The sequence below is a fragment of the Hypanus sabinus genome, chromosome 1, assembly GCF_030144855.1.
Source record: "Hypanus sabinus isolate sHypSab1 chromosome 1, sHypSab1.hap1, whole genome shotgun sequence".
Lineage (NCBI taxonomy): Eukaryota > Metazoa > Chordata > Chondrichthyes > Myliobatiformes > Dasyatidae > Hypanus > Hypanus sabinus.
The window spans coordinates 206,555,324-206,582,891 of NC_082706.1; the positions used below are offsets into that span (position 1 = coordinate 206,555,324).

The following is a 27,568-nucleotide window of genomic DNA, read 5'->3' on the forward strand; positions in this document are numbered from 1 at the left end:
TGGATGGGACTGTACATTATGTACACAGCACCCTCAGATAGAAGCTGAGAATTTTGTTTTCAAATTTCAACCTTGTTTAATGTCAGTTCCAGTGCACAAATGTAAAGGAGAATGAAGTTATTGTTACTCTGGATCTGATGCAGCACAAACAAACACAGTAAGATAAAGAACACAATAATAATAAAGACACAATAAATATAAATATATAAGATAGATTGACTGCATGTCCATAAAGTGACAGGAGTGTCTGTATGTAAGGTGACTCTGACAGGAAATGATAAAGTAGTGGTGGTTGGAGGTATGGAGGGGCAGGTTAGTGGGTGGAGACGTTGATCAGTCTTACTGCTTGGGGAAAGTAACCGTTTTTGAGTCTGGTGGTCCCAGTGTGAATGTTACGTAGCCTCCTCCCTGACTGGAGTGGAGCAAACAGTCTGTGAGCTGGGTGGTTGGGATCTTTCATGATATTGCCGGCCTTTATCGGGCACCGTTCTCAATGTACGCGCTTGATGTTGGGAGGCTTCAGCAGAGGCTAGAGGAGTTGGGTTTTTGTGAGCATATTTCTGCACGGGTACGTGGGCATGTAAATATAGTGAAACAAACGTAGATGTTCACAGTGTATAATGAAAATAGACTAGACACAATGCCTATATTTACTACTAATTTCTGTTTCTCTCAAGGCAAACACAGAACTAGTTCAACCTGTGAGTATATTTCCACATTTCCTCCATATTCTCACTGTCCTGAAGATGAGCTGTCCTTAATCTCTAAGAAAATGAAATATTAATTCATTCATCAACTTTAAGAATCAAGCTTATTCACCATGTACAGTACAATTAGCAAACTGCTGTGGTGTGTTGACTGTGACTAGTTTTCCTCAATATTAATACTTTCACCCTTATATAGCTTTCCATAAAATTAATTTGCATCTGTGTAGTGTCCCACTTGTTTCTTAAGGTTGTTATAACTGAGGGTGGTAATGGGAACAAGCTCCCACTACTTAATAAATGCTCCCAATGGTGTGGGTCTCAACTAGACTCTGACAACCAAGTCCAGCTCCTGGCCTTCACGTGTGGCTGACCTACTAAGCCCAGCGGAACGGTTTCTGCTGTCAGGGAAGGGGCAAAGGCAGGTTACTTGTGCCTTAAAGCCAGTCACTTTGGGCAGATGGGTCTCAAAAGCCGTGGTTGGCAGCTCATCTGGGAGAAGGAAAACTCTGATCTCAGACCTCCACCACCTCGGGGGCTACACCCACTCATGGGGAAGGCTTCGGGAGTAAACCCCAAGGAAAACTGGAGCTGCGTAACCATGTATGCAGTACGGCTTAATTTAAAAAGTCTTAAACGTAGTCAGTCTTATGTTGAGTTCTGTTATGTTGACACTGCTGGTACCAAACTGTACCGGTCTCTGCCATCCCTATTGGTTTATCAGATGCGTGGAGGGGGGAGCCCACTGCATGGGCAACAGCTTGCTCCATATGGTACTATCCTGGCTTGTGTATGACAGCTAGGTCGACCCTGAGCGAGGGAAAGCCTCAGTGTCCCTTTCAATGATGAATGAGAATGAAGAGGTGGGGTCTGGAGGGAGAGGGGAACATGTCTGTGGTGAACTATGTATACCTGTCTGGACACGCCCCTCTGCTGACTGCTCCTGTGGCTCCTCCCACTGACCCCTGTACAAAGACAATTGGAGGCACTGCTCCTCCCTCGGTCTCCGAGATGCCATGCTCCCTTTTGCTGTTAATAAATGCCTATCGTTCACCTCCCGTCTCCAAGAGTTATTGATGGTGCATCAATGTCCCAGGGTGGAATGGTACCCGCAGGCATTGTGATCCCACAGAGATAGTTTTATACCCAGGGCTCCTTAAAACCAGTCCCTAGAATCATAGTGTCTTGGAAACACAAGAGATTCTATAGGCACTGGATATCCAGAGTAACACACACACAATGCTGGAGGAACACAGCAGGTCGGGCAGCATCTATGGAAAGGAATTAACAGTCTTTTGGGCCGAGACCCTTCTTCGGGACTTGAAGGACAGAACAGTGTCCTGATGAAGGGTCTTGGCCTAAAATATTGACTGTTTATTCCTCTCCATAGATGCTGTCTGACCTGCTGAGTTCCTCCAGCATTGTGTGTGTGTGTGTGTGTGTGTGGTCTTCTTTAAGTGAAGCAGATGCTACGCTTTATTTTATATCTTTTACTTATCTTCTCCACTGGAAAAACATGATCTTGTTTTGCTTTTTAAAAACATCATATCTGCTTGTGCTATTGTCTTTTATATCTGTCTTCACTCATTTTCTGTCAAAAGCCTGAATCTTCAAACAGTCTCTTCTCAGTCTGTGAGCCGGCTGGAGAGGACAACCCAGATATTGGTAAACCGAGCAGCATTATTGAAGCAGAAGCCAGCCAGCATGGCCTGCTCCAGTGCAGCCTTAAAGACACAGGCCTGCTCGCTGGTAGCGAGGAAAGCCCTCTGCATGACTCTCACCTAGAAGTGTGGCCACGTGCTCGGGAGCAAGAGGCTGTAGACTGCTCGGACGAGAGCACTGCAAGCCCGCTGTATCAGGCTGAGGAAGAGGAGCAGGGTACGGTCGTTGCAGAGAGCTGGCTGGAGGATCCGTTAGACCAACAGGTAGACACTGAAGTAATGAGGAGAAGGAGTCAGCCTACAAATCTGTGTGTGGAGCAAGACCTCTGTGTGGATCAGAAGGCATCCTTAACTCCTGTAGTGTCCCAAGACATAGAACTGGCTGAGGGAGGAAGTGTTAATCTATTTGCGCAGATAGATAACGAATACTATGATTCAATAGTGCAGCCAGGACATGAGCCAGTGCAGGATACAGGTAAGGTTGATGAGGCCAGAACCCATACCACGGAGGCCGTGGGGCCTGAGGGTGAAGAGATGAGCTTCGTTGAGAGGCTTCAGAGAGATGACAGTACCAAAAGCCTCTATAATGACCTACTTGATGGTCATTGTGCGAAAGCTAGCATTCTGCCTAACCAGAAGAGTGATTGTATTCCCAATAGTCAGCAGGGTGAGGATGTTCCGTTGCCCTGTGTGGGTGGCGCTACCCCAAGCTGCCAAGAAACGGAGAGGACTGTTTCTGGGAGTGAAGGGGGGCAAATTCTTTCCCTTCAAGGCGACACATTTGGTGTTAGCTGTGAGGAGACAGGCAGCATTGAACAATCTCAAGATAGAAAGAACCAGTCCGAACTTATTAACCCAAAAACCAATACAACTGAAACACTGACGCAGGTAGGAACTGATCAAACTGACGAAACCCACACTGAAACCTCAGATGAGAATCAAGCAAGCACATTTCACACAGCGACCGACGACGTGATTTCCCCTGAAAATCTGCAGCTGGAATCCTGGGACAGAGAAAAGCAGGAGATATGGCCAGAAAACTGGGAACCCAATGTTATCAGCACCGAGTGGGATCTTAGTCTCTTGAGTCTGCTGGAAGGCCAGAAGAACGGATTTGCCTCATGGCCAACATCTCAGGAAAACCAAGGGGAGACCAGTAACCCCAACAGAGATGGGAAAGCCCATCTTTGGAGAGGGTGTGATAAGGATGAGAGTTTTTACCCTCCGACAGGTTTGGTTTGTAACACAGAGACTGGGAATGTGCTGGGCGGTTCCAGTCAGGATGAGGAAAAGCAGAACTTACATGGGGACACTGAAAATGATGGTGATGGAACACAGGCCAGAGATACTCACTCCCCCCCGACATCCCGCCCAGTCGAGACTTTAAGTAATGCTAGCGACGAGAGTCCATCCAGCCCAAAGGAAACAACCGTCTCGGATCTGTCTGAAGATGAGAGTGCAAACCAGAGATACGGACTCTTATACAAGGAACTAGATGCTGGAAGAGAAGAGGTACCATGTCAAGTGTTTAGAGTAGAAAAACTATTTAGGAAAGACTTTGACTGTAAATACCAGTTTTAGTTTCATTATTTCCCTTGTTTCAATCTTTCCTTCATTACCATCCTTGCTTTAGCTTTTCCTTCAGCTGCCATTGTGTTGTGTCATTCCTCCCACAGGGCAAGGCACGTAATGGCAAATCTGATAGCTGTACGTATAGAGATTCAGTGGCCACTATATTAGGTGTAATAGTGGAACCCGGTCTTCTGCTACTGTAGTTCATCCACTTCAAACCGGAAAGACTGTGCATTCAGAGATGCTCTTCTGCACACCAGTGTTGAAACTCACGGTTATTTGAGTTACTGTCGCCTTCCTGTCAGCTTGAACCAGTCTGGCCATTCTCCTCCGACCTCTCTCATTAACGAGGTATTTTCACCCACAGAACCAGTCTGTCCATTCTCCTCCGACCTCTCTCGTTAACGAGGTGTTTTCACCCACAGAACCAGTCTGTCCATTCTCCTCTGACCTCTCCCATTGACAAGGCGTTTTTGCCCACCAAACTGCTGCTCGCAGGATGCTTTTTCGTTGCTTGCACCATTCTCTGTAAACTCCAGAGACTGTTGAGTGTGAAAATCCCAGGAGTTCACCAGTTTCTGAGATACTCAAACTACCCTGTCTGGCACCAACAACCATTCCATGGTCAAAGTTACTTAGATCACAATTTCTTCCCCAATCTGATGTTTGGCCTCAACAACAAATGAACCTCTTGACCATGTCTGCATGCTTTTATACATTGAGTTGTTGCTATGTGAATGGCTAATATTTGCATTAGTGTACCGGTGTACCTAATAAAGTGGCCACTGAGTGTATATGATTTTCTGATTGATGTAGAGAGTGGCCACAGCCTGACTTTTCACTTCTTTTTCTGCTTATCTAGATGCCTAGTGCTGCATTCAATGGATTTACACAGGTAAGATACTTATAGTGAATCACTTCAAAGTTCAAAATAAGTTTATTATCAAAGTGTGTACACGTCACCTGAGATTCATTTCCTTGTGGGCATTCACAGTAGAATACAGAAATACAATAGAATCAATGGTGAGCTACACATAAAGACTGACAAACAGCCAATGTGCAAAAGAAGAAAAAACTGTGCAAATAAATAAAAAAAGTAAGTTGTAGAGTCCTTGAAAGTTGGAGCCTGATTGTTGAGGGGTAATAACTGTTCCTGAACCTGGTGATGTAGGTCCTGAGGCTCCTGTACCTTTTTCCCGATGGTCGTAGTGAGAAAAGAGCATGGCCTGGATGGAGGGTGTCCCTGATGATTGGCCACATTTTGGAGATGGTCAAATGGCCAGATCAGCGTGGTTTGGCTGATACATTTTAATAAATTTAATTTGCTAACCTGCAGCTTTGTCTGCCCCAAAAGCAGATCAGATAGCTGGGTGAAGGTGAGGTGAGGGCCATGTTTTAATGTTCCTTGCAAAGGTATAAGTGGCGCGTCTACCTGCCTTTGTCTGATCTCTCCAGGCATTGGTGCTCCCCACCAAAATCCCTAAACTTGTCTGATTTCTGATTTCAGATTCGGATTTATTTATCACATGTACATTGAAACAAACGGATAAATATGCCATTTGTGTTAACAACCAACACGAGGACGTGCTGAGGGCAGCCCGCAAATGCCCCTCGGTTAATGGTAGGGATTAGAGGAAAATGGATCAGCCATGATGAAATGGTGGATCAGAATGGATGGGCCAAATGGCCTAATTCTGCTCCTATATCTTATGGTGTCATTTTTTTTAATGTGAGATTCCTAAAGAAGCATGAGATAGCCAAATCAAATGAATAAAGCATGTGGAAAGCATGGCGGCAGGGTAGAGTAGCGATTAGCACAATGCTTTACAGTACCAGTGAACTGGGTTCAGTTCCGCCGCTGTCTGTGAGGAGTTTGCATGTTCTCCCCGCTACTGATTGGGTTTTCTCTGGGCGCTCCCATTCCCTCCCACAGTCAAAAGACATACCAGTTAGGAGGTTAATTGGTCATTGTAAATTGTCCCATGATTAAACCAGGATTAAATTGCCGGATATGTCGGGCTGTGTGGCTCAAAAGGCCGGTAAGGCCTGTACCGCACTGTATGTCAATAAAATAAATAAAGAAAGAAAGGTGAATTAACAAAACAATACGAGAGACAAGACTGTTGACGAAAACAAGAGGTGTTGGAAATTCTAACCAACACACACAAAGTGCTGGAGGAAGTCAGCGGGTCAGGCAGCGTCCATGGTCGGGAATAAACAGTCAATGTTTCAAGCTGACAACTTTTTTGACCCAATTGAAACCTATCAATTATTGAAAGGACTCAATAGAGTGGATGTGGAGAGGATGTCTCTTATGGTGGGAGAATCTAGGACCAGAGGACATAGCCTCAGAATAGGGGGGTGTCCATTCAGAATAGAAATGAGGAAGAATTTCTTTAGCCCAAGAGTGGCGAATCTGTGGAATGTGTTGCCACAGGCAACTGTGGAGACCAAGTCACTGGGTATATTTAAGGCAGAGGTTGATATATTCCTGATTAGTCAGGGCATGCAGGGAAAGAGATACGGGGAGAAGGCAGAAGATTGGGCTGAGTGAGAAATTGGATCAGCCGTGATGATGACTCGATGGGCCAGTTGGCATAATTCTACTCTTATATTTTAAGGTCTTGTGGTCTTTTACCAGAACTGGAAATGAATGGGGAAGAAGCCAAAATAAAAAGGTTGGGGGGAGGGGAAGATGTACAAGCTGGCAGGTGATGGGACATCGATTTCTCTAACGTCTGGTAATATCTCCCTCTTTACCTCTGTTTTTCCATTCCCCATTCTGCCTCCTCTCTCACTCCTTCTCCTCATCTGATCATTGCTCTCACTGGTTCTCCTCCATCTCTTTCTTCCATGATCCGATCAGATTCCCTTATCTTCAGCCCATTATCTCTTCCAACCTATCACCTCCCAGCTTCTTATTTCATTTTCCCCTTCCACCTCATCTGGTCTCACCTATCACTTCAACCTAATGGCATGAACATTGAATCGAGCTTCTGGTAATACCTCCCCTCTTTACCTGACTTTTTCCATTCCCTATTCTGGCTCCCCTCTTACCCCTTCTCTTCTTCTCACCTGCCCATCACCTCTAATACCCCTCCTCCAACTCTTTCTTCCATGGTCCACAGTCCTCTCCCATCAGATTCCTTTTCCTTCAGCCCTTTAGCTCTTACAATGTGTCACCTGATTTCAGCCCCCACTCCCACCCACCCAGCTTCCCCCTAACATGGTCCTCACCCTCCCACCGTTTTATTCTGGCTTCTTCCCCCCTCCTCTCCAATGTTGAAGAAGGGTCTTAGCCTGACACGTTAACTATTTATTCCCCTGCATAGATGCTGGCTGACCTGCTGAGTTCCTCCAGCATTTTGTATGTGTGTGTTGTACCAGACCATAGCCAATATTTGAATGAAATAGTTTGCTGTAAATAATTGAATGTATCCAGGTTAAATACTAAACTAGGACCCATTATTTCCAATTGGTTACTTGTTTAATATTTATCTGGAGAAACGCCACAGTAACAGGCCCTTCTGGCCAACAAGCCCACGCCGGCCAATTACACATGTGACCAACCGACCTACTAACCCGTATGTCTTTGGAACGTGGCAGGGAACCGGAGCACCTGGACAGTCACGGGGAGAACGCACAAACTCCTTACAGACATCAATGGGAAATGAACCCCAGTTGCTGGCACTGTAAAGCGATGCGCTAACTGCTACACTACCTCACCACCCAAATATTTATCAATAACTTTTTTAAATGTGTCTTTTTGAATGCTTTGATCATTAGTTAGAGAAAGGAATTGCTTTGTAACCGATGAAACATTCTGAAGTAATCAAACTCTTGAGCCAACTTCCATCTGATAATGTCCAATGAGGTGGACAACCAGTAGATCTGGATGAGCAGCAGATGCATTGTCCTCCACATTCACCTTGAGCAGCAACATGGGGGCTGTCACTTCACGGGAGTGCAGCAGTTAACCTGATGTTCCAAGGTTCAACTCCTGCCACTATCTGTAAGGAGTTTGTACACCCTCCCAGTGTTCTCCCACTTTCCAAAGACAATACGGGTTTGCAGGTTAATTAGTCAGATGGGTGTAACTGGGCAGTGCAGACTCTACTGTGCTGTATCTCTAAGTAACTAAACTGAAATGAAAAGAACAGCAGCTCAATCCACAGACATCAACTGTAACAGTAAAGCTCCCACTGTGATGCAGGTTTAGAAACATAGAAAACCTACAGCACAATACAGGCTCTTCAGCTCACAGAGCTGTACCGAACATGTCCCTACCTTAGAATGAGCTAGGCTTTACCCATAGCCCTCTGTTTTTCTAAGCTCCATGTACATTCTTCAGTTCGAAGCTTCTTCTCCACTGCCATCAGATTTCTGAACAGAAAATGAACCCATGGACACTCCCTCAGTACATTTGATCTCTGTTTACATTCCTTATTTCATTTATATATTGAAAATGAGTTTATTGAATTTATTCAATTCATTTATTGAGTTTATTGAATTGAGTTTATTGAATTGAGTTTATTGAATATATTGAAAACGAGTATATTGAATACAGCATGTTACAGGGCCTTTGGGGAACACTGCCCAACAATTCCCCTGTTTAACTCCACCCTAATCACTGGGCAATTTACAATGACTAATTAACAACGCTTTTCTCAGCCTTATGAGAATAGGTTGAGTGAACTCGGCCTTTTCTCCTTGGAGCGATGGAGGATGAGAGGTGACCTGATAGAGGTGTATAAGATGATGAGAGGCATTGATTGTGTGGATAGTCAGAGGCTTTTTCCCAGGGCTGAAATGGCTAGCACGAGAGGGCGTAGTTTTAAGATGCTTGGAAATAGATACTGATGGGATTCAGGGGTAAGTTTTCCACACAGAGAGTGGTAGGTACGTGGGATGCTCTGCTGGCGGTGGTGGAAGCGAATACAACAGGGTCTTTTAAGAGACTCTTAGACAGGTACATGGAGCTTAAAAAAATAGAGAGCTATGCAGTGGAGGAAGTCTAGGCAATTTCTGGAGTAGGTTACATGGTCGGCACAGCATTGCAGCCCGAAGGGCCTGTAATGTGCTGTAGATTTTTATGTTCTGTGTTCTCTTAACCTACCAAATGGTACTGGGAGGGTTAGGGTTGAAAATTGAGAAAAGAGAACAGTATTAGGCCATTTGGCCCATCAAGTCTGCTCTGTCAGTCCATCTTGGCTGATTTATTATCCCTCTCAAACCCATTCTCCTGCCTTCTCTGCGGAACCTTTGATGCCCCGATTAATCAAGAACCCGTCAACCTCCTTTTTAATATACCCAATCACTTTGCCTCCACAGCTATCCGTGGCAACGAATTCCACAGATTCACCACCCTCTGCCTAAAGAAATTCATCCTCCTTTCTGTTGTAAAGGAATGTCCTTCTGTTCTGAAGCTGTGCCTCTGGTCCTAGACTCTCCCACTGTAGAAAACATCCTTTCCACATCCACTCTATCTAGGACGTTCAATATTCAATAGGTTTCAATGAGATTCCCCCCCCCTCTTTCTTCTGAATTCCAGTGAGTACTGGCTCAGAGTCATCAAACACTCCTAATACATTAACCCTTTCATTCCAGGATCAATCTCATGAACCACTCTGGACCCTCTCCAGAGCCAGCACATCCTTCCTTCGATAAAGGGCCCAATCAGATTCTGATTTTGCTATCAACCTGCCTCATTCATTTAAACCTCGGGGGTTGCTTTTCATCCATGGACGTGACTCAGGGGAGACCATGTGATCTGTCTGAAAGTTAAAAATGTTTTTTTTATCTTTTTGGAAGCCTATGGTCCATGAGTAAGAGTTCCTGTGGAGAGCACAACACTGGAGCTCGTGAAGATGAATATTAATAGTGTCTCCGATAGATGAAAGCACCTTCCAGCTGTGCTCCTTTCACAGTCTGATTAATCTTGACGAGCTATTGCATAGATTAGTTTAATAAGATCACACCAGTCATATCTCAGGTCGAGAGAGATATTCTTCTTCCCCTGACTCACTCATTGCCTTTTTGATGTCTTCACCTATTAAAGCTGGATGCTGGTATCGCAGGCGGGACCACAGAGCTGCCCAGTCAAAGCGTGTTCGATACAGTGGTGAGTCAGATTTCACCTGTTGCATTTTAATTCTGTCATCCCGCTGTTTTACCCACAAAGCGATTGTTGTACATGGTTATGTTGTGCCTTAAAGATCACAGCCTGTGATCAAATACTGCGCACAATTTCTCGCTCACAACTCTAAAGGTTCTTTAACCTTAAACATTACTGTTTGATTACTGAGAGTCGTTTCAAACCTGTAGTCCTATGACTCAGCCTTATGGTTAGGATTAGGGTTAGGTTTAAATTTAGGGTTAGGATTACAGATATTTGTGTTTCAGGTTAAAGAATCTTCATTAGAACAGGGAAAGAAAGAAAATAAATTAGCTTTACATTTGCAAAGATAATTGCATGAGGATGAGTTGAACAAAAAGAAATGTGTTTAGTAACGGCCACAAAATCTGGAGGGACTCAGCATGTCAGCAGCATCACAATCAGGTTTAATATCAATGGCATATGTCATGGGATCTGTTGTTTTGCAGCTGCAGAACAATGTAATACATAACAATAGAAACTGCATGAAATGCATATGTAAAGGTAGTGAGGTAGTGTTCATGGGTTCAAAACCTGATGGCAGAGGGGAAGAAGCTGTCCCTGAAACACTGAGTGTGTGTGTCTTCAGGCTTCTGTACCTCCTCCCTGATGGTGGCAATGAGAAGAGGGCACGTCCTGGGCGATGGGGAGATCAGTACCAGCGATGGAGCTGACTGACTTCACAACTTTCTACAGCTTACTTCAACCCTGTGCAGCAGCCTCCCCATACCAGACAGTGAGGCAGCCAGTTAGAATACTCTCCATGGTACACATGCGAATGTCTTTGGAGACATGCCTCAGACTCCAAATGTAATATAGCTGCTGTCATGCCTCCTTCATGACTGCATCGATATGTTGGGTCCAGGATAGATCCTCAGAGATCTTCAAAGGTACAATTTAATGCCAGAGAAATGTATAGAATATACATCCTCAAATGCTTTTTCTTCATAACCATCCACGAAAACAGAGGAGTGCCCCAAAGAATCGATGACAGTTAAATGTTAGGACCCCAAAGACAACCCCCCCCCCAGCTCCCCTCCCTCCCATGCGTAAGCGGCAGCGAGCAACAATCCCCCTCCCCCCACCGGCAAAAATAAAGCGTAAGCAAAGCAATAGCAAAGACACCGACTTGCAGTTACCCCAAAGACTACATTGTTCACCTGATGATTCGACATGCTGCAGGCTCTCTCTCTCCTAATAAGGGATAAAGAGGTGACTCCATTTTCCAACGAGACGGAACAAACAACTCGCTGGTTTACGATGTTAAGAGTCTGTTACGTCGCTTTTTTCGAGCTCTGTGCCTGGAGATCGCAAGGATCCCGGGTCCACAGGCACACAGCAGATGTTCCGAGTTCCCCAACGACACACGGGTCTCCTGTGGTGACACTGACCCTTGATCCGCTCGTCTCCGGTTACTCGAGATCCCAGGCTTCAGAATCCGAGCCGAAATCTTAGGCCAAGCCTTTGGTGTGTCGAACCAATTGAAGGGCCAATCGTGGAACCCTGAGAGCGGGTCCCATTCCCACAAAGAACCGAAGTCAGCGTGTAACTCCAGGTCAGGGTCTTCAAAAGAACCCTGAAAGGGAAAAATAGAGATATCAAAGATGGAAATAGAGCTGTTTTCGAAGATGCAAGCAAAGGAATCGCTGTTGGGTGCCATAACTACTTAGCTAGGGAACTTGAAATTGCTCACCCGTTCTAGTTCTGATTCCTCGTTGAGATCTGGCGTGTGTTCCTTCATCTCAGCTTTCCTGAAGTCCACAATCAATTCCTTGGTCTTACTGACATTGAGTGAAGGGGAATAAAGATTTCAAGCCGAGACCCTTCATCAGGACTGGAAAGGAAGGGGGAAGATGCCAGAATAAGAAGGTTGGGGGAGGGAAAGGAGGGGCAGGTGATCAGTGAAGCTAGGTGACGGGGGAAGCTGGGATGAAGTAAGAAACTGGGAGGTGATAGGTAGACAAGGTAAAGGACTGGAGAGGAAGGAATCTGATAGGGGAGTTGAGTGGACCATGGGAGAAAGGAAAAGAGGCAGGTGATGGGCAAGTGTGGAGATGAGAAGATGTAAATAGGGAGCCAGAGTGGGAAATGGAAAAAGACAGAAGGCGGAGGGGTCACAAAAAGAGCAGAAAAAGTCAGAAAAATTGATGTTCATGCTGTCAGGCTGGATGCTACCCAGCAGAAATGTGAGGTGTTCTCACAACCTCTCCGTGGCCTCATTATGTCAGCAGGAGGTCATGAACCAACATGTTGGAATGAGAATAGGGATAGGAGTTAAAATGGTTGGCCAGCAGGAAATTCTGCTATTTTTTGACAGAGCGAAAGTGTTCGATGAAGCAGTCCCCCAGTCTATGTCAGGTCTCACCAACATAGAAGGAGAGCTCGATGAATCGGTCCCCAGTCTATATTGGGTCTCACTGATGTAGATGAAGCCACACTGGGAGCACCAAGTAAGGTAGGTGTCCACGACAGACTTGCAGGTGAAATGTTGCCTCACCTGGAAGGACTGTTTGGGGTCCTGAATGGAGGTGAGGGAGGAGGTGTAGGGGCAGGTGTAGCACTTTAGCCATTTACAGTTACAATACCCTTACAATACCTGGAGTATTGTGTTCAGTAGTGGTTTTCAAATTTGAGGAAGGACATTCTTACTATTGAGGGAGTGCAGTATAGGTTCACGAGGTTGATTCCCGGGATGGCGGGACTGTCATATGTTGAAAGATTGGAGCGACTGGGCTTGTTTACACTGGAATTTAGAAGGATGAGAGGGGATCTGATTGAAACATATAAGATTATTAATGGATTGGACACGCTAGAGGCAGGAGACATGTTCCTGATGTTGGGGGAGTCCAGAACCAGAGGCCACAGTTTAAGAATAAGGGGTAGGCCATTTAGAACAGAGCTGAGGAAAAACTTTTTCACCCAGAGAGTTGTGGATCTATGGAATGCTCTGCCTCAGAAGGTAGTGGAGGCCAATTCTCTGGATGCTTTCAAGAAAGAGTTAGATAGAACTCTTAAAGATAGTGGAGTCAAGGGATATGGGGAGAAGGCAGGAACAGGGTACTGACTGTGGATGATCAGCCATGATCACATTGAATGGAGGTGCTGGCTAGAAGGGCTGAATGGCCTACTTCTACACCTATTGTCTATTGTAGGGGTAAGTGCCAGGAAGGAGTTTAGTGGGGAAGGACAAATGCACAAGGGAATCACAGAAGGAGTGATCCCGTTGAGGAGTGAAAGGGTCGGGGAGGTAAAGATTATTTGGTCTCATTGAAGATGACGGAAGTTATGGAGAATGATGTGTCAGCTTTGGAGGCTCATGTGGTGGTAGGTGAGAACAAGAGGGACTCTATCCCCGTTAAGGAAATGGGAAGGTGGGGGGGAGATCTGATATCTCAGAATTGGAGGAGATGCGGCTGAGGGCAGCATCAACGGTGAAGGAAGGCTATCCACATTCTTTAAAGAAGGAGGACTTCTCTGATGTCCTGGCAAGGAAAGCCTCTTGCCTGTAACAGATATGGCAGAGATGAACGAAACAACAAAAAGGAATAGCATTTTTACAAGTGACAGGGTGGGAAGAGGTATAGTCAAGATAGCTGTTTATAGAAGATATCAGTAAACAGTCTGTCTTCAAAGGTGGAGGCAGAAGTATTGAGAAAGGGGACAGACGTGTCGGGTTAAGTAAATTCGAGGGTGAGATGGAATTCTGTGAAATTGCTGAGCTCAGCTTGGCAGCATGAAGCAGCACCAATGCAGTCATCGTTGTAGCCCAGGAAGAACTGGGGAGTTCCACCAGTTGAGGCTCAGGACATGGACTATTCCACGTAGCCAATGGAAACGCAGGCACAGCTGGGGCTCATGCGGGTGCCCATGGTTACTACTTGGGTTTGGAGAAAGCGGAAGGAGCTGAAAGAGAAATTGTTGGGTGTGAGGACCATTTCTCCCGGATGGAGAAGGGTGGTGGTGAAGAGCACTGGTTAGGGTTGGTTGTGTCTAGTAGGGTTTATGAGTTTTATCAATGACTTGATGAGGAAGTGGTAGGGTGGATTAGTAAGTTTGTGGATGATATGGAAGTTGTGAACAGTGTGGAAGGTTGTCATAGGTTACAACAGAACATTGAGGAAATGCGGGGCTGGACTGACGAGTGACTGATGGAGTTCAGTCTGGAGAAGTGTGAAGTTATGAGGGTTACACATCAGTTCAGTGATGAGGTGAGTGTAGTTATCCACACAACCTGCGGCACCAATCGGCAGCATCCGTGGGAGGAAAGGATGTGCCGACATTTCGGGCCCCAACACTGCATCAGGACAGCAGAAGAAAGCAATGCAAAAGCTGTGAAATTAGGACAGATAGAGAGTCAGAGCACAAAGAGGGAAATGTAAAAGTTGCAAATTTTGCAATTTCATAGAAATTACGATAAGTTACAATAAATAGATAAATAGTGCAAAAAGGAATAAATTTGTGTTTGCGTATTCACAGACCATTCAGAAATCTGATAGGGAAGGGGAATATGTTTACACACAGACTTACAGATAAAGAAACTTGAAAATCTACAAGAAAGCATGATTGCACAAAATACAGAAAGTGGCATTAAGAATGTTAAACTACAGGAAAAGTAATAATTTAAATAGTTATCTTGACCCCAATCCAATACTGTGGCACCATAGGAATGCTTATTATTTCAAAAAGAACTAGTGATCTAATAATTGTCCTTGATCTCTTTTGAAAAGCAAGATGATGTGTTTCAGAGTTGAGAATGCCAGGCCTCTGAGGAAGAGTACTTAAGGCAAATAATTCAGCTTTTCACAGTCTTTCTTACTAAATATGCAGTTCAAAGCTGCTTGGTTCCCTGCTAGCATCACAGGAGGTGGAATGATTAATGCAGCGGTCAATTGCCTCTTTATTTTCACTCACTGATTTGATAAAGTAGGATACTAGTTTAGGCAGTTTAAATGGTTCAGCATGGACTAGATGGCCTGAAGGGCCTGTGTCTGTGTTGTACTTTTCTGTGACTCTATGATTGGTTGGTGGGAACTTAATAATTCAAGTCCACACTGACTGAAAAGAATTCTAAGCTTTTCAGACATTTCCACAAAAAAAAAATCAGTTACTGGTACACGCTGCTAAATTTATTATTGAAGTACATATATGTCACCAACTCTGAGATTCATTTTCTTGCAGGCATACTCAGTAAATCCAAAAACCATAATAATCAATGAAAGACGGCACCCAACAGGATGGACAAACAGCCAATGCGCAAAAGACAACAAGCTGAGCGAGTACAAAAGAAAAAAGTAAATAATAAATAAATAAGCAATAAATATCAAGAACATGAGATGAAAAGTCCTTGCAAGTGAGTCCACAGGTTGTGGGAGCAGTTTAGTGATGGGGCAAGTGAAGTTGAGTGAAGTTATCTCCACTGGTTCAGGAGGGGTAATAACTGTTCCTGAACCTGGTGGTGTGAGTCCTGAGGCTCCTGTACCTCCTTCCTGATGGCAGAAGCGAGAAGAGATCACAACCTGGGTGGTGGAGGGTCCTATCAAGGACTCTTCATCTCATGTTCTAGATATTTATTGTTTGTTTATTTATTATTACTACTTCTTTCTTTTTGTATTTGCACAGTTTGTCTTCCTTGCTCTGGTTGAACATTGATTGGTGTGGTCATTTATTGATTATTATTCTATGGATTTGTTGAGTATGCCCACAGGAAAATGAATCTCAGGGTTGTATATGGTGACGTACTGTATATGGTATTTGAACTTTCTTCCCCTCCACTATCAGATCTATCAACACTACCTCACTACTTACTTTAAACTTTGATGCTGTTTTCCTGCGATGTACATGTAATTTTGATTACAGATTGAGGCCTAATTTTCCATATTAAGGTGTGTTGAGTTTTCTTGTAATTACGTATGCTCTGAGGACTAACACGGCCACCTTTCTCCTCCCGCTCTCGAAAGATCAATGCTGAAGCCACTCTTGTGGAGGAGACCAAAGCTGCGGAGGCTGGCACGGAGCCGGCCGAGGATGCTCCCTCTGCTGTGCAAGGCACAGTCACAGAGGAGATTGCGGTGAGTCCCGCTGTCGGACTGCGGAGTCAGTCCCGAAGCAGTAAATGTTTTGTTCATCCCTTCACCACAGCATTACCCTGTTTACTGCTCAACGGCAGAGACAGGTTCCTGCTCCATCTTCTGAGCATGCCATCTCCCATCCTTGATCTTCTAACCACACCTCCCCACTCCTCCAACCTACCTGCCTTCCATTTTAATTCATTTGCTGACAGAAACGGCAACGATGAGTCTGTTATTGTAAAGGCCAGAAATGAATGTACAATCTATAACAAAGGCCTTGTTGTCATTGATGCAACCTGTGTACAACCAGGCCATGTGTTGCACTGTAGTCCATTTTCCATTTGAGTTGTCATCCACATGTCCCACACCTTCAGTGTGTGTGTAGCTGTCTGTGCAGGCGCCTGTGTGATTAAAATGCCTATAAGTCCATAAGACACATATAGTAACTGAATTAGGCTCATTCAATCTACTCTGCCATTTGATCGTCACTGATATATTTTTCCCTCTCAACCCCATTATCCTGCCTTCTCCTCATAGCCCTTGAGGCCTTCACACATCAAGAACCTATTAACCTCCACTTCATGACTTGGACAGCCATCTGTGGCAGAGAATTCCACAGGTTCATAGCCCGCTGGCTAAAGAAATATATAAGTCATTGGTCAGTGTGCATCTGGAGCATTGTGGGCAGATTTGTGGGCCCCTTAAGAACGAAAGGACTTATTGGAATTAGAGAGGATCCAGTGGAGGTTCATGAGAAAGATCCTTGGAATGAAAGGGTTAACATATAAGGAGCATTTGATGGTTCTGGGCCTGGACTCACTGGAATTTAGAAAAATGAGGGGGAATCTCATTTAAACATTAAATATTGAAAGACCTATGTAGAGTGGACATGGAGATGTTTTCTATAGTGGGTGAGTCTTGGACTTGAGGACATAGCCTTGGAACAGAGGAACATTTTTTATGCAGAGAGTAATGAGTTCATGGAATGGGCTGCCGGTGACTGTGGTGGAGGCGGATATAATAGGTACATGGAGCTTAGAAAAATAGAGGGCTATGGGTAACGCTAGGCATTTTCTAAAGTAAGTACATGTTTAGCACAGCATTGTGGGCTGAAGGGCCTGTATTGTGCTGTAGGCTTTCTATGTTTCACATTCATTTAGAACTGAGATGAGGAGGAATTCCTTTAGCCAGAGAGTGGTGAATCTGTGGAATTTATTGACATTGATGGCTAAGGAGGACAAGTAAATGGGTGTATTTAAAGTGGAGATTGTTAGGTTCTTAGGGCATCAAAGGTTATGGAGTGATGGCAGGAGAATGTGGTTGAGAGGGATAATAAATCAGCCATGATGGAACAACAGAGCAGACTCAATGGGCCGAATGGCCTAATTCATCTGTGATGTCTTATGGTCTAATGCCAGTGTTAGTGCCTTATCTGTGCTCTGTAGGTAAGTGCTCATTGCTTGAATACCATCAGACGAATCACGCTTGTCTCATCATTTGAAATCACACCATGTTCTGGCATTTTACAATGCTGGATTTAAAATATGTGACCAGATTGCATTTGGATGAAATAAATCCCACGTTTTATTCCCCATCTAGGAGATTAAGGAGCTTGACGTTCAGGAGGCAGCTGTAAGTGCCGAGAACGAGGGCGTCGAGGTACATAAACAATGCTTCAATGAGACAGCAGAAGTCCAGATCTAAAGCTCATTACAGTTAAATGTCAGCTCTCAAGTCTCTTCCCTCTAATTAGTTCCCCATGAATGGATCAGTTCCTTCTGCGTCAGAGATGCTTGCAAAAGCACTGTGTTGTTCAGCCATGTGAACAATTGAGCATACAGTAGGTTTCGGTTAATTGGGACACACTGGGACCAGCACATTTTAGCTCAATTAAATGGCTCCGCCAATTAGCCGACCAACTATCAGTGACAAAGTGCAGTGCTTTTTGAACACAAACACACACAACCGATGGTATTTCAAAACTGCTCGCTCTAAGCACATAATGTCTCGTGGTTGGGTTTGAAATTGGTTGAAGAAATGCCAGAGCAGCAGAAATCCATTCCCAAGAAGGGTGCCAAGAAAGTCTTGCCTAACCAGTGAGCAAGTCTGGCAAGAGCAAGACAATGAGGGAAGAGACTTACTCCATCTACATTTACAAAGTGCTGAAGCAGGTTCACCCTGACTCCGGCATCTCCTCCAAGGCCATGAGCATCATGTACTGGTTTGTGTACAATATTTTCAAGCTCTTTGTGGGTAAGGCTCAGCGCCTGGCCCATTACAAGTAGTCGACCTTAGGCTCCTGGGAGATCCAGACTGCCACATGCCTGTTGCTGTCTGGGGGTGCTGGCCAAGCACACTGTGTCAAAAGGGACAAAGGTGGCCACCAAGTACACTAACTCCAAGTGAAGCTGCTCAGAGTGGTGACAAAACAAACCACCAACAAAAAAATGACCACACAAGAGCTCACAACTGCTGCTAGTTCGAAACTAATTGACAATAATTTCCTGCCCTAATTAAGCAGTATCACATCCCAAATAAACAAAGGGAATACCAGCTATTTTCTTAATTAGTTTTTATTCTTTTAGAATTCTCTCAACTATGGGGCTGTCCCATTTAATTAATGAGCCAATTAACAGGAGTCCACTGTACTTGATAGCCAATCCATACTGTAATGCTAAACCATAAAAGTTGGCATTTAAGAAAAAAAGATGTGTTGGTTTGAGCCATTCTCATTTTGAAGATTAATGCATTTGTTTTAGTAGAATAACCAAACGACTGCTCTGTGACAGTGTAAAAACAATTGTCTTCCCATAGTTATGTTTTGGTCTTTGTCTGCCCTTTGCCTTTTAACTTGAGCCCAAATCCATTGGTGATGTGGCTAGTCTGGAGTTCCAGGTGATCCTGACAGGCACAATAAACCAAATGGAATCCTCTTGTGATGTAAGATTCTGTGAATCCCATCGTTTGACCCAATTCAATCCATCTCCCTGGAGGCATCTCAACTACCACCCAGTGTAATACCAACCTGTTTTTGAATGATTTTCTGCTCTTTCACTCAAGCACTGAAGTGAAAAGAAGTTAAAGTTCAAAGTAAATATATGATTGAAGTGCATATATGTCACCATACACAACCCTGAGATTCACTTTCTTGTGGGCATACTCAACAAATCTAATAACCGTAATAGAGTCAATGAAAGACTGCATTGACCAGCCTGCAAAAGACAACAAACTGTGCAAATACAAAAGGAAAGAAATAATAATGATAAATAAATATCCAGAGCATAAGATGAAGAGTCCTTGAAAGTGAGTCCCTAGGTTGTGGGATTATTTCGATGATGAAGTGATGTTGACTGAAGTTGTCCTCTTTGGTTCAAAAGCCTGATGGTTGAGGGATAATAACTGTTTCTGAACCTGGTAGTGTGAATCCCAAGGCTCCTGTGCTCTGATAGTCTTCTTCGCTGTCCACTACACCCCCAATCTTGGTGTCATCCACAAATTTACTTATCTAGTTAACTACATTATCATTCAGACCATCAATATAGAAGACAAATAACAATGGACCCAGCACCAATCCCTGTGGCACACCACTAGTCATAGGTCTCGTTAGTAGAGTCAACTCTCTACTACTACCACTCTCTGGCTTCTCCCACAAAACCAATGTCTAATCCAATGTATTACCTTAACTTGAATACCAAGCAACTGAACCTTCCTGACTAACCTCCCACAAGGACCTTGTCAAAGGTCTTGCTAAAGTCCATGTGGACAACATCCACTGCCTTGCCTTCATCAACTTTCCTGGGAGCTTCCTCAAAAAAATCTGTAAGATTGGTTCAACACAACCAACCATTCACAAAGCCATGCTGACTACCCTAATCAGTCCATGTCTATCCAAATATCCACATCTAGGATCCCTTGGAATATCTTCCAGTAATTTTCCCATTACAGGTATCAGGCTCACTGGCCTATAATTTCCTGGTTAAAGTTTAGAGCCTTTCTTAAACTATGGAAGAAAACTGTCTACCCTCCAACCCTTCGGTACCTCACCAGTCACGAAAGATGATTTAAGTATGTCTGCTCGGGCTCCTGCAATTTCTACACTTGTCTCCCAAGAGAACATCTTGTTAGGCCCTGGAGATTTATCCACCCTAATTTGCCTCAAGACAGCAAACACCTCCCTCTCTGTATTCTGTATATTGGTCCATGACCTCACTGACGCTTTGCCTCACTTCTCTAGACTCTGTGCTCATCTCCCGAGTAAATACAGATGCAAAAAAGAACATCTCTTTTGGCTCTATGCATAGATTACCAGTCTGATCTTCCAGGGGACCAATTTTTTCCCTTATAATCCTTTTTCTCTGAACATATCTGCAGAATCCCTTAGGATTCTTCTTCCCCATGTCTGCTTGGGCAACCTCATGCCTTCTTTTAGTTCCCCTTAAGGGTCCTCTTGCATTTCTTGTACTCCATAAGTACCTCATTTGTTCCTACCTGCCTATACCTACTATGCACCTCATTTTTTTCTCAACCAGGACCTCAATATTTCTTGAAAACCAAGGCTCCCTAAACTTGTTATCTTTAACTTTCATTCCAACAGGCATGTCAAGCTTTGAACTCTCAAAGTTTCACTTCAGAAGGCTTACCTCTTACCAAGCATACCTTTGCCAGATAATAGCTTCTCCCAATCCACACTTGCCAGATCCTTTCTGATACCATCAATATTGGTCCTTCTCCAATTTAGAATATCAACCCAGACCAGACCTATCTTTTTCCATATTTACTTTCAAACTAATGGCACTCCCCTAGACAAATTTTTATCACCTGCCCTGTATCATTCCCTAATAGAAGATCAAGCATGCACAGTCTCTCATTGCAACTTCTACATAAGGATAAAGGAAACTTTCCTGAACACATTTGACAAACTCTATCACATCTAGTCCTTTTACGGTATTTGAGTCCCAGTCAAAATGTGGGGAATTAAAATTACCTACTATAACAACCTTATGTTTCTTGCAACAGTCTGTGATCTCTTTACAAATGTGTTCCTCTAAGGCCTGTGGACTGTTGGGTGGTCTGTAATATAGCCCCATTAACATGGTCATACCTTTCTTATTCTTCAGTTCCAACTGCCTTTACTCTGAGAAGTTCTAATAAGCTCTTCAGAGCTTTTGCCTGTGAATCACGACGTAACTCATGAAAGTCATGAGCTGTCAACTGTAACTTTCTCTTCCATCAGTATTTTCCGTCACTGCAAGATGTTCAAGCTTCACTTTCCTCAGTACATGTCCCAAAAAAATCCAGCTGCTGTTTCCTAATTGATGAAATCAACTCTCTTCTTATTCCAACTTTTCACAGCACTTCCTCATTTGTTACTCTGTGCATCTACAATATTTTCATCATACTTCTCAAAAACCACGTACCTGCAGCTTCGAGTCTTCCCTCATTTTGCTTTGATATTGTCCAACATTCACTTCTGTTCGTCAGTGTGGAATGAACGCAGCACCACAACATCCTGAATTTCATACCCACAGAAATTAGTTATTGGTCGTAAAGTGGAAAATAAACAACAAAACAGACCAGACGAAAGATTAGCCTGTTCCATAATGTGGTTTTCTACAATCCTCAGATTCAATAAATCACTTGTTTTGTTCCCCATAAAGGCGATTAATAACTCCGAAGAGCAGAAGCCGGCTGTAGATGCTGAAGCAGAAGGCGCTGAGGTATGTAAATTTAACACATTAGCGCATCCTCTGTTTCTTGCAGTTAAATGCCTGCCATCAGCTCTACGCCTATTCATCATGTGCACCCTGGAATATATCTTCCTGCTGTCCAGGGTCAGTGCAAGCTGCAGTTGTGCTTTAATTTTAATGGCTTGTGTTCACCAGAGGATGCTCCCCAAGTTTCCACAGCTTCACCTGGACACCAATATTCTGTTTGTCAAACCATGAGGCAAGGTGGAAAATCTATCAGAGCGTACTGATTTCCTGATGAAGGATCTCAGCCTGAAAACATCGACTGTTTATTCCTCTCCGTAGATGCTACCTGACTTGCTGAGTTCCTCCAGCATTCTCTGCCTTTCCAGAGGTGCCTTCCTATTGACCTGAGTTCTCAACACATCCCTGAAGAGTGCAACAGAAAGGCTGTAGTCCCAAGATTTGCTGGAAAAGTACTTGCAAACCACGCAGCAAAACAACGCTGTTCACCAATGTTCCTTTATCATTGGACAACAGACACAAAATCCTGGAGGAACTGAGCAGGTCAGGTAGCATCTACAGAAATGAATAAACAGACAACATTTCAGGCTAAGACCCTTCGTCAGGACTGGAAAGGAAGGGGGATCAAGCTGGCAGGTGATAGGTGAAGCCAGGTGAGTGGGAAGGTAGTTGGATTGGGAATGGGGGTGAAGTAAGAAACTGGAAGGAGAAAGGTGGAAGAGGTGAAGGGCTGAAGAAGGAATGTGATAGGAGAAGAGAGTGGACCACAGGGAACCAGAAGAAGGTGGTAGGCTGGTGAGGAGAAGTGGGTGAGAGGGTAACCAGAATGGGGACTAGCAGAGGAGAGAAGGGGGGAGTGGGGAGTGAGCAAGCAGGTGATAATTTAGGATACCCTTCCTAGACCTGATAAAAGGTCTTGGCCCAAATCGTCAACTGTTCTTTCTTTTTCTTTTTCAATCTTTTTATTGATTTTCATATATACACAAAAAAAATAACATAGTAATAAGTAAGTTGTGAATACAATAGACTTGAAATCACATTGATAATAAGATAACAATATCCTACTAAACATCAACAGAAGAGAATACCTTAATCAATCAAGTCCACATGATTATATGAAAAAAAAACAAAAATAACCATTAAAAAAGAAAAAAAATATTAAAAATATGTGAAAAAAATATATATTAAAAAAAAATAAAACACTAAACTAAACTAACATGGGCAATAATAACAGTTTACAAGTATATGATAGTGTCAAAGAACTCCGGAACTCCATACCTGAACATGAATAAGCAGAGAGAAGGTCTGGAAAAGGCCAAATTAATTCATATGAAAATGTCTAATAAACGGTCTCCAAGTTTCTTCAAATTTAATTGATGAGTCAAAAATAGTGCTTCTAATTTTTTCCAAACTCAGATAAGAAATAGTTTGAGAAAGCCATTGAAATGTGGTAGGAGGATTTACTTCTTTCCAATTTTGTAATATAGACCTTCTGGCCATTAATGTTACAAAAGCAATCATTCGTCTGATTGAAGGGGAAAACTGATTACCATCTTCATTTGGTATGCCAAAAATTGCAGTAATAGAATGAGGTTGTAAATCTATATTCCAAATTGAGGAAATAGTAGTAAATATGTCCTTCCAATAATTATGTAAAGTGGGACATGACCAGAACATATGGGTCAATGAGGCCACTTCTGAATGACATCTGTCACATTGAGGGTTAATATGAGAATAAAATCGAGCAAGTTTATCTTTAGACATATGAGCTCTATGTACAATTTTAAATTGTATTAAAGCATGTTTAGCACATATAGAAGAAGAATTAACCATTTGCAAAATTTTTTCCCATTTATCTGTTGATATGTTATATTGAAGTTCTTTTTCCCATTCTTGTTTAATTCTAACTGATATTTCTGGTTGTATCTTCATAATCATATTATAAATAAAAGCTACTAATCCCTTTTGACAAGGATTTAAGGTAAAGATCAAATCTGTAATGTCCACCAAAGTTGAATTAGGAAAAGATGGTAAAACTTTATGCAAGAAATTTCTAATTTGTAAATATCTGAAAAAATTAGATTTAGGTAATTCAAATTTGTTGGAAAGTTGATCAAATGACATCAAAGTATCTTCAAAAAAGAGATCACGAAAACATTTTATACCTTTCCTTTTCCATATGTTAAAAGCTTGATCTGTCCAGGAAGGTTTGAAAAAGAAATTAAATAAGATAGGGCTATCAAGAACAAAGTTTTTCAAACTAAAAAACTTACGAAATTGAAACCAAATTCGTAATGTATGTTTAATAACAGGATTAAATATTTGTTTATTAAATTTAATTAAATCCGCAGGAAGACAAGAACCAAGAACAGAGAATAGAGAATATCCCTTTACCTCATTACATTCCAAATTTACCCACTGTGGGCACAGTGGTGAATCCAAATCTAGTTTCCAATACAATAAATTACGAATATTATTTGCCCAATAATAAAATCTAAAATTGGGTAAAGCTAAACCACCATCTTTTTTTGATTTTTGTAATTGCTTTTTACTTAACCTAGGGTTTTTATTTTGCCACACAAATGAGGAAATTTTTGAATCAATGCTATCAAAAAAAGATTTAGGAATAAAAACTGGTAGGGCTTGAAATAAGTATAAAAATTTCGGTAAAATCATCATTTTAACAGCATTAATCCGACCAATTAATGATAAAAACAAAGGAGACCATACGTCAACTGTTTATTCCTCAGCATAGATACTACCTTACCTGCTGAGTTCTTCCAGCATTTTGTGCGTGTACCTCTGGATTTCAGGCATCTGCAGAATCTCCTGTATTCCTTTTCCTTTTCTGAATTATATCCACGGAAAACTGCATGGCTTTAGAACATAGAAACATAGAAAATAGGTGTAGGAGTAGGCCATTCGGCCCTTCGAGCCTGCACTGCCATTCAGTATGATCATGGCTGATCATCCAACTCAGAACCCTGTACCTGCTTTCTCTCCATACCCCCTGATCCCTTTAGCCATAAGGGCCATATCTAACTTCCTCTTAATTATAGCCAATGAACCGGCCTCAACTGTTTGCTGTGGCAGAGAATTCCACAGATTCACCACTCTCTGTGTGAAGAAGTTTTTCCTCATCTCGGTCCTAAAAGGCTTCCCCTTTATCCTTAAACTGTGACCCCTCGTTCTGGACTTCCCCAACATCAGAAACAACCTTCCTGCATCTAGCCTGTCCAATCCCTTTAGAATTTTATATGTTTCAATAAGATTCCCCCCTCGATCTTCTAAATTCCAGTGAGTATAAGCCTAGTCGATCCAGTCTTTCTTCATATGAAAGTCCTGCCATCCCAGGAATCAATCTGGTGAACCTTCTCTGTACTCCCTCTATGGCAAGAATGTCTTTCCTCAGATTAGGGGACCAAAACTGCACACAATACTCTTCGTCCAGTTTCACCAAGGCGTTGTACAACTGCAGAACCTCCCTGCTTCTGTACTCAAATCCTTTTGCTATGAATGCCAACATACCATTTGCCTTTTTCACCGCCTGCTGTACCTGCATGCCCACCTTCAATGACTGGTGTACAATGACACCCAGGTCTCGTTGCACCTCCCCTTTTCCTAATCGGCCACCATTCAGATAATAATCTGTTTTCCTGTTCTTGCAACCAAAGTGGATAACCTCACATTTATCCACATTAAATTGCATCTGCCATGAATTTGCCCACTCACCTAACCTATCCAAGTCACCCTGCATCCTCTTAGCATCCTCCTCACAGCTAACACCACTGCCCAGCTTCATGTCATCCGCATTTAATTCCCTCGTCTAAATCATTAATATATATTGTAAACAACTGGGGTCCCAGCACTGAACATTTCGATATCCCACTAGTCACTGCCTGCCATTCTGAAAAGGTCCCGTTTACTCCCACTCTTTGCTTCCTGTCTGCCAACCAATTCTCTATCCACATCAATACCATACCCCCAATACTGTGTGCTTTAAGTTTGAAAACTAATCTCCTGTGTGCGACCTTGTCAAAAGCCTTTTGAAAATCTAAGTATATCACATCCACTGGCTCTCCCCTATCCACTCTACTAGTTACATCTTCAAAAAATTCTATAAGATAAGTCAGACATGATTTTCCTAGCTTCACAATCTCTTACCATTTCAATTTACCTTCATCTAACAGAGCAGAGCACCTTCTCTAAACACAAAATACAACTGCAGATGCTGTGGATCAGAGAATACGTACACAATGCTGGAAGTATTCATACGTACACATTGTGTACGTAAAGCACCTTCTCTGTTCTCTTTTGTTCTGAATGAACTTACATCTGAAATGTCAAAGACTCCAGAGATCCTGCAGATGCTGGAAACCCAGAGTAAAACAGACAAAATGCTGGAGGAACTCAGCAGGTCAGGCAGCATCAATGGAAAGGAATGAAGATCTGACATGTTGGGCTGAGATCCTTCACCAGGACTCTAAAGGAAGACTGAAGAACCCAGAATAAGAAGGTGGGAGGAGGGGAAGGACTACAAGCAAAACGAGATTGGTGAAGCCAGGTGGGTGGGGAATATGGATGAAGTGGGAAGCTGGGAAGTGGAAGGTGGAGAAGGTAAAGGGCTGGAGAAGAAGGAATCTTTTCAGAGAGGAGAGTGGACCATAGAAGACAACATCTACGTAGGGAAATGAACAGTTACTATTTTGGCTCAAGAAGTTGACAGTTCATTTCCCTCCATAGGTACTGTCTGACCTGCTGAATACCTCCGCTATTTTGTGTGAGCTACACCTGAAATTTTAGCCACAATACTAATTCCAATTCACTATTTTCAAATCTGTTCTGATTGTTACTGTATAGAACGTGATGACCAAGAAGGATGATGAAGAACACAAGACATCTCCTGAAGATATGGTGAATTCCCAGGTATAGTCCAAAATTCTAGCCCTGATTCCTGCGGCCAGCTTTGTACACGAGTTGTATTCGGTATTATATGTTGAGTTACGGTACAGAATTCAGGGGAAGAGAAGAGCCTTGAGTTACTGCAACTGTGTAAAACAGGGATTCCAACCTTTTTCTCATGCCATGGACCCCTACCATTAACCAAGGGATCTGTGGACCCTGGGTTGGAAACCCGTGATCTGCAAGGTGCTGACATTGTATTTTTATTTAGAGATATGGCATGGTCACAGGCTCTTCCAGCCCATAAGCCTATGCAGCCCAATTACACCCATGTGGACAATTAACCCACCAACCCATCCGATTTTGGAATGTGGGAGAAAACTGAAGCATCCTGAGGAAGCTCACATCGTCACATAAACTTACAAACAGCAGCTGGAATTGAGTCCGGGTCGCTGGTGCTGTTATAGTGTTAAACCAGCCACTACGCTACCATGCCACCCCACATTTTGTAAATTAGAAAATGACTTTTCTACATTCCCTCTATTTCCAATACTCCAACATATCCACTCTCTCTATTCTAAAGAGACATTCTTCTATTCTGAAATCGTGCCCTTTGATCCTAGTCTCCCCTACTATAGGAAACATCCTCTCCACCTCCACTCTATGTAGACATTTCACTGTTCTGCCGGTTTTAATGTGACCCCTTCCCCTTTCTTCACAAGGCCATCAGACACTCCTAATACATAACTATTTCAAAGTTGAAAGATCAAAGTACAGTTACTATCTAAGATTCAGT

General features: G+C 43.1%; 1 protein-coding gene across 1 annotated transcript in view; it reads left to right on the forward strand.

Annotated features, from left to right (window-relative positions):
* amph (amphiphysin) overlaps window positions 1-27,568 on the forward strand; it is a 221,267-nt gene that overhangs the window by 184,081 nt on the left and 9,618 nt on the right. The window contains exons 17-23 of the mRNA XM_059993715.1: window positions 678-701; window positions 4,800-4,832; window positions 9,996-10,058; window positions 16,049-16,159; window positions 17,759-17,818; window positions 21,817-21,876; window positions 26,731-26,796. Of these exons, the coding sequence (XP_059849698.1) occupies window positions 678-701; window positions 4,800-4,832; window positions 9,996-10,058; window positions 16,049-16,159; window positions 17,759-17,818; window positions 21,817-21,876; window positions 26,731-26,796 (417 nt within the window). The remainder of the gene's footprint in view (window positions 1-677; window positions 702-4,799; window positions 4,833-9,995; window positions 10,059-16,048; window positions 16,160-17,758; window positions 17,819-21,816; window positions 21,877-26,730; window positions 26,797-27,568) is intronic.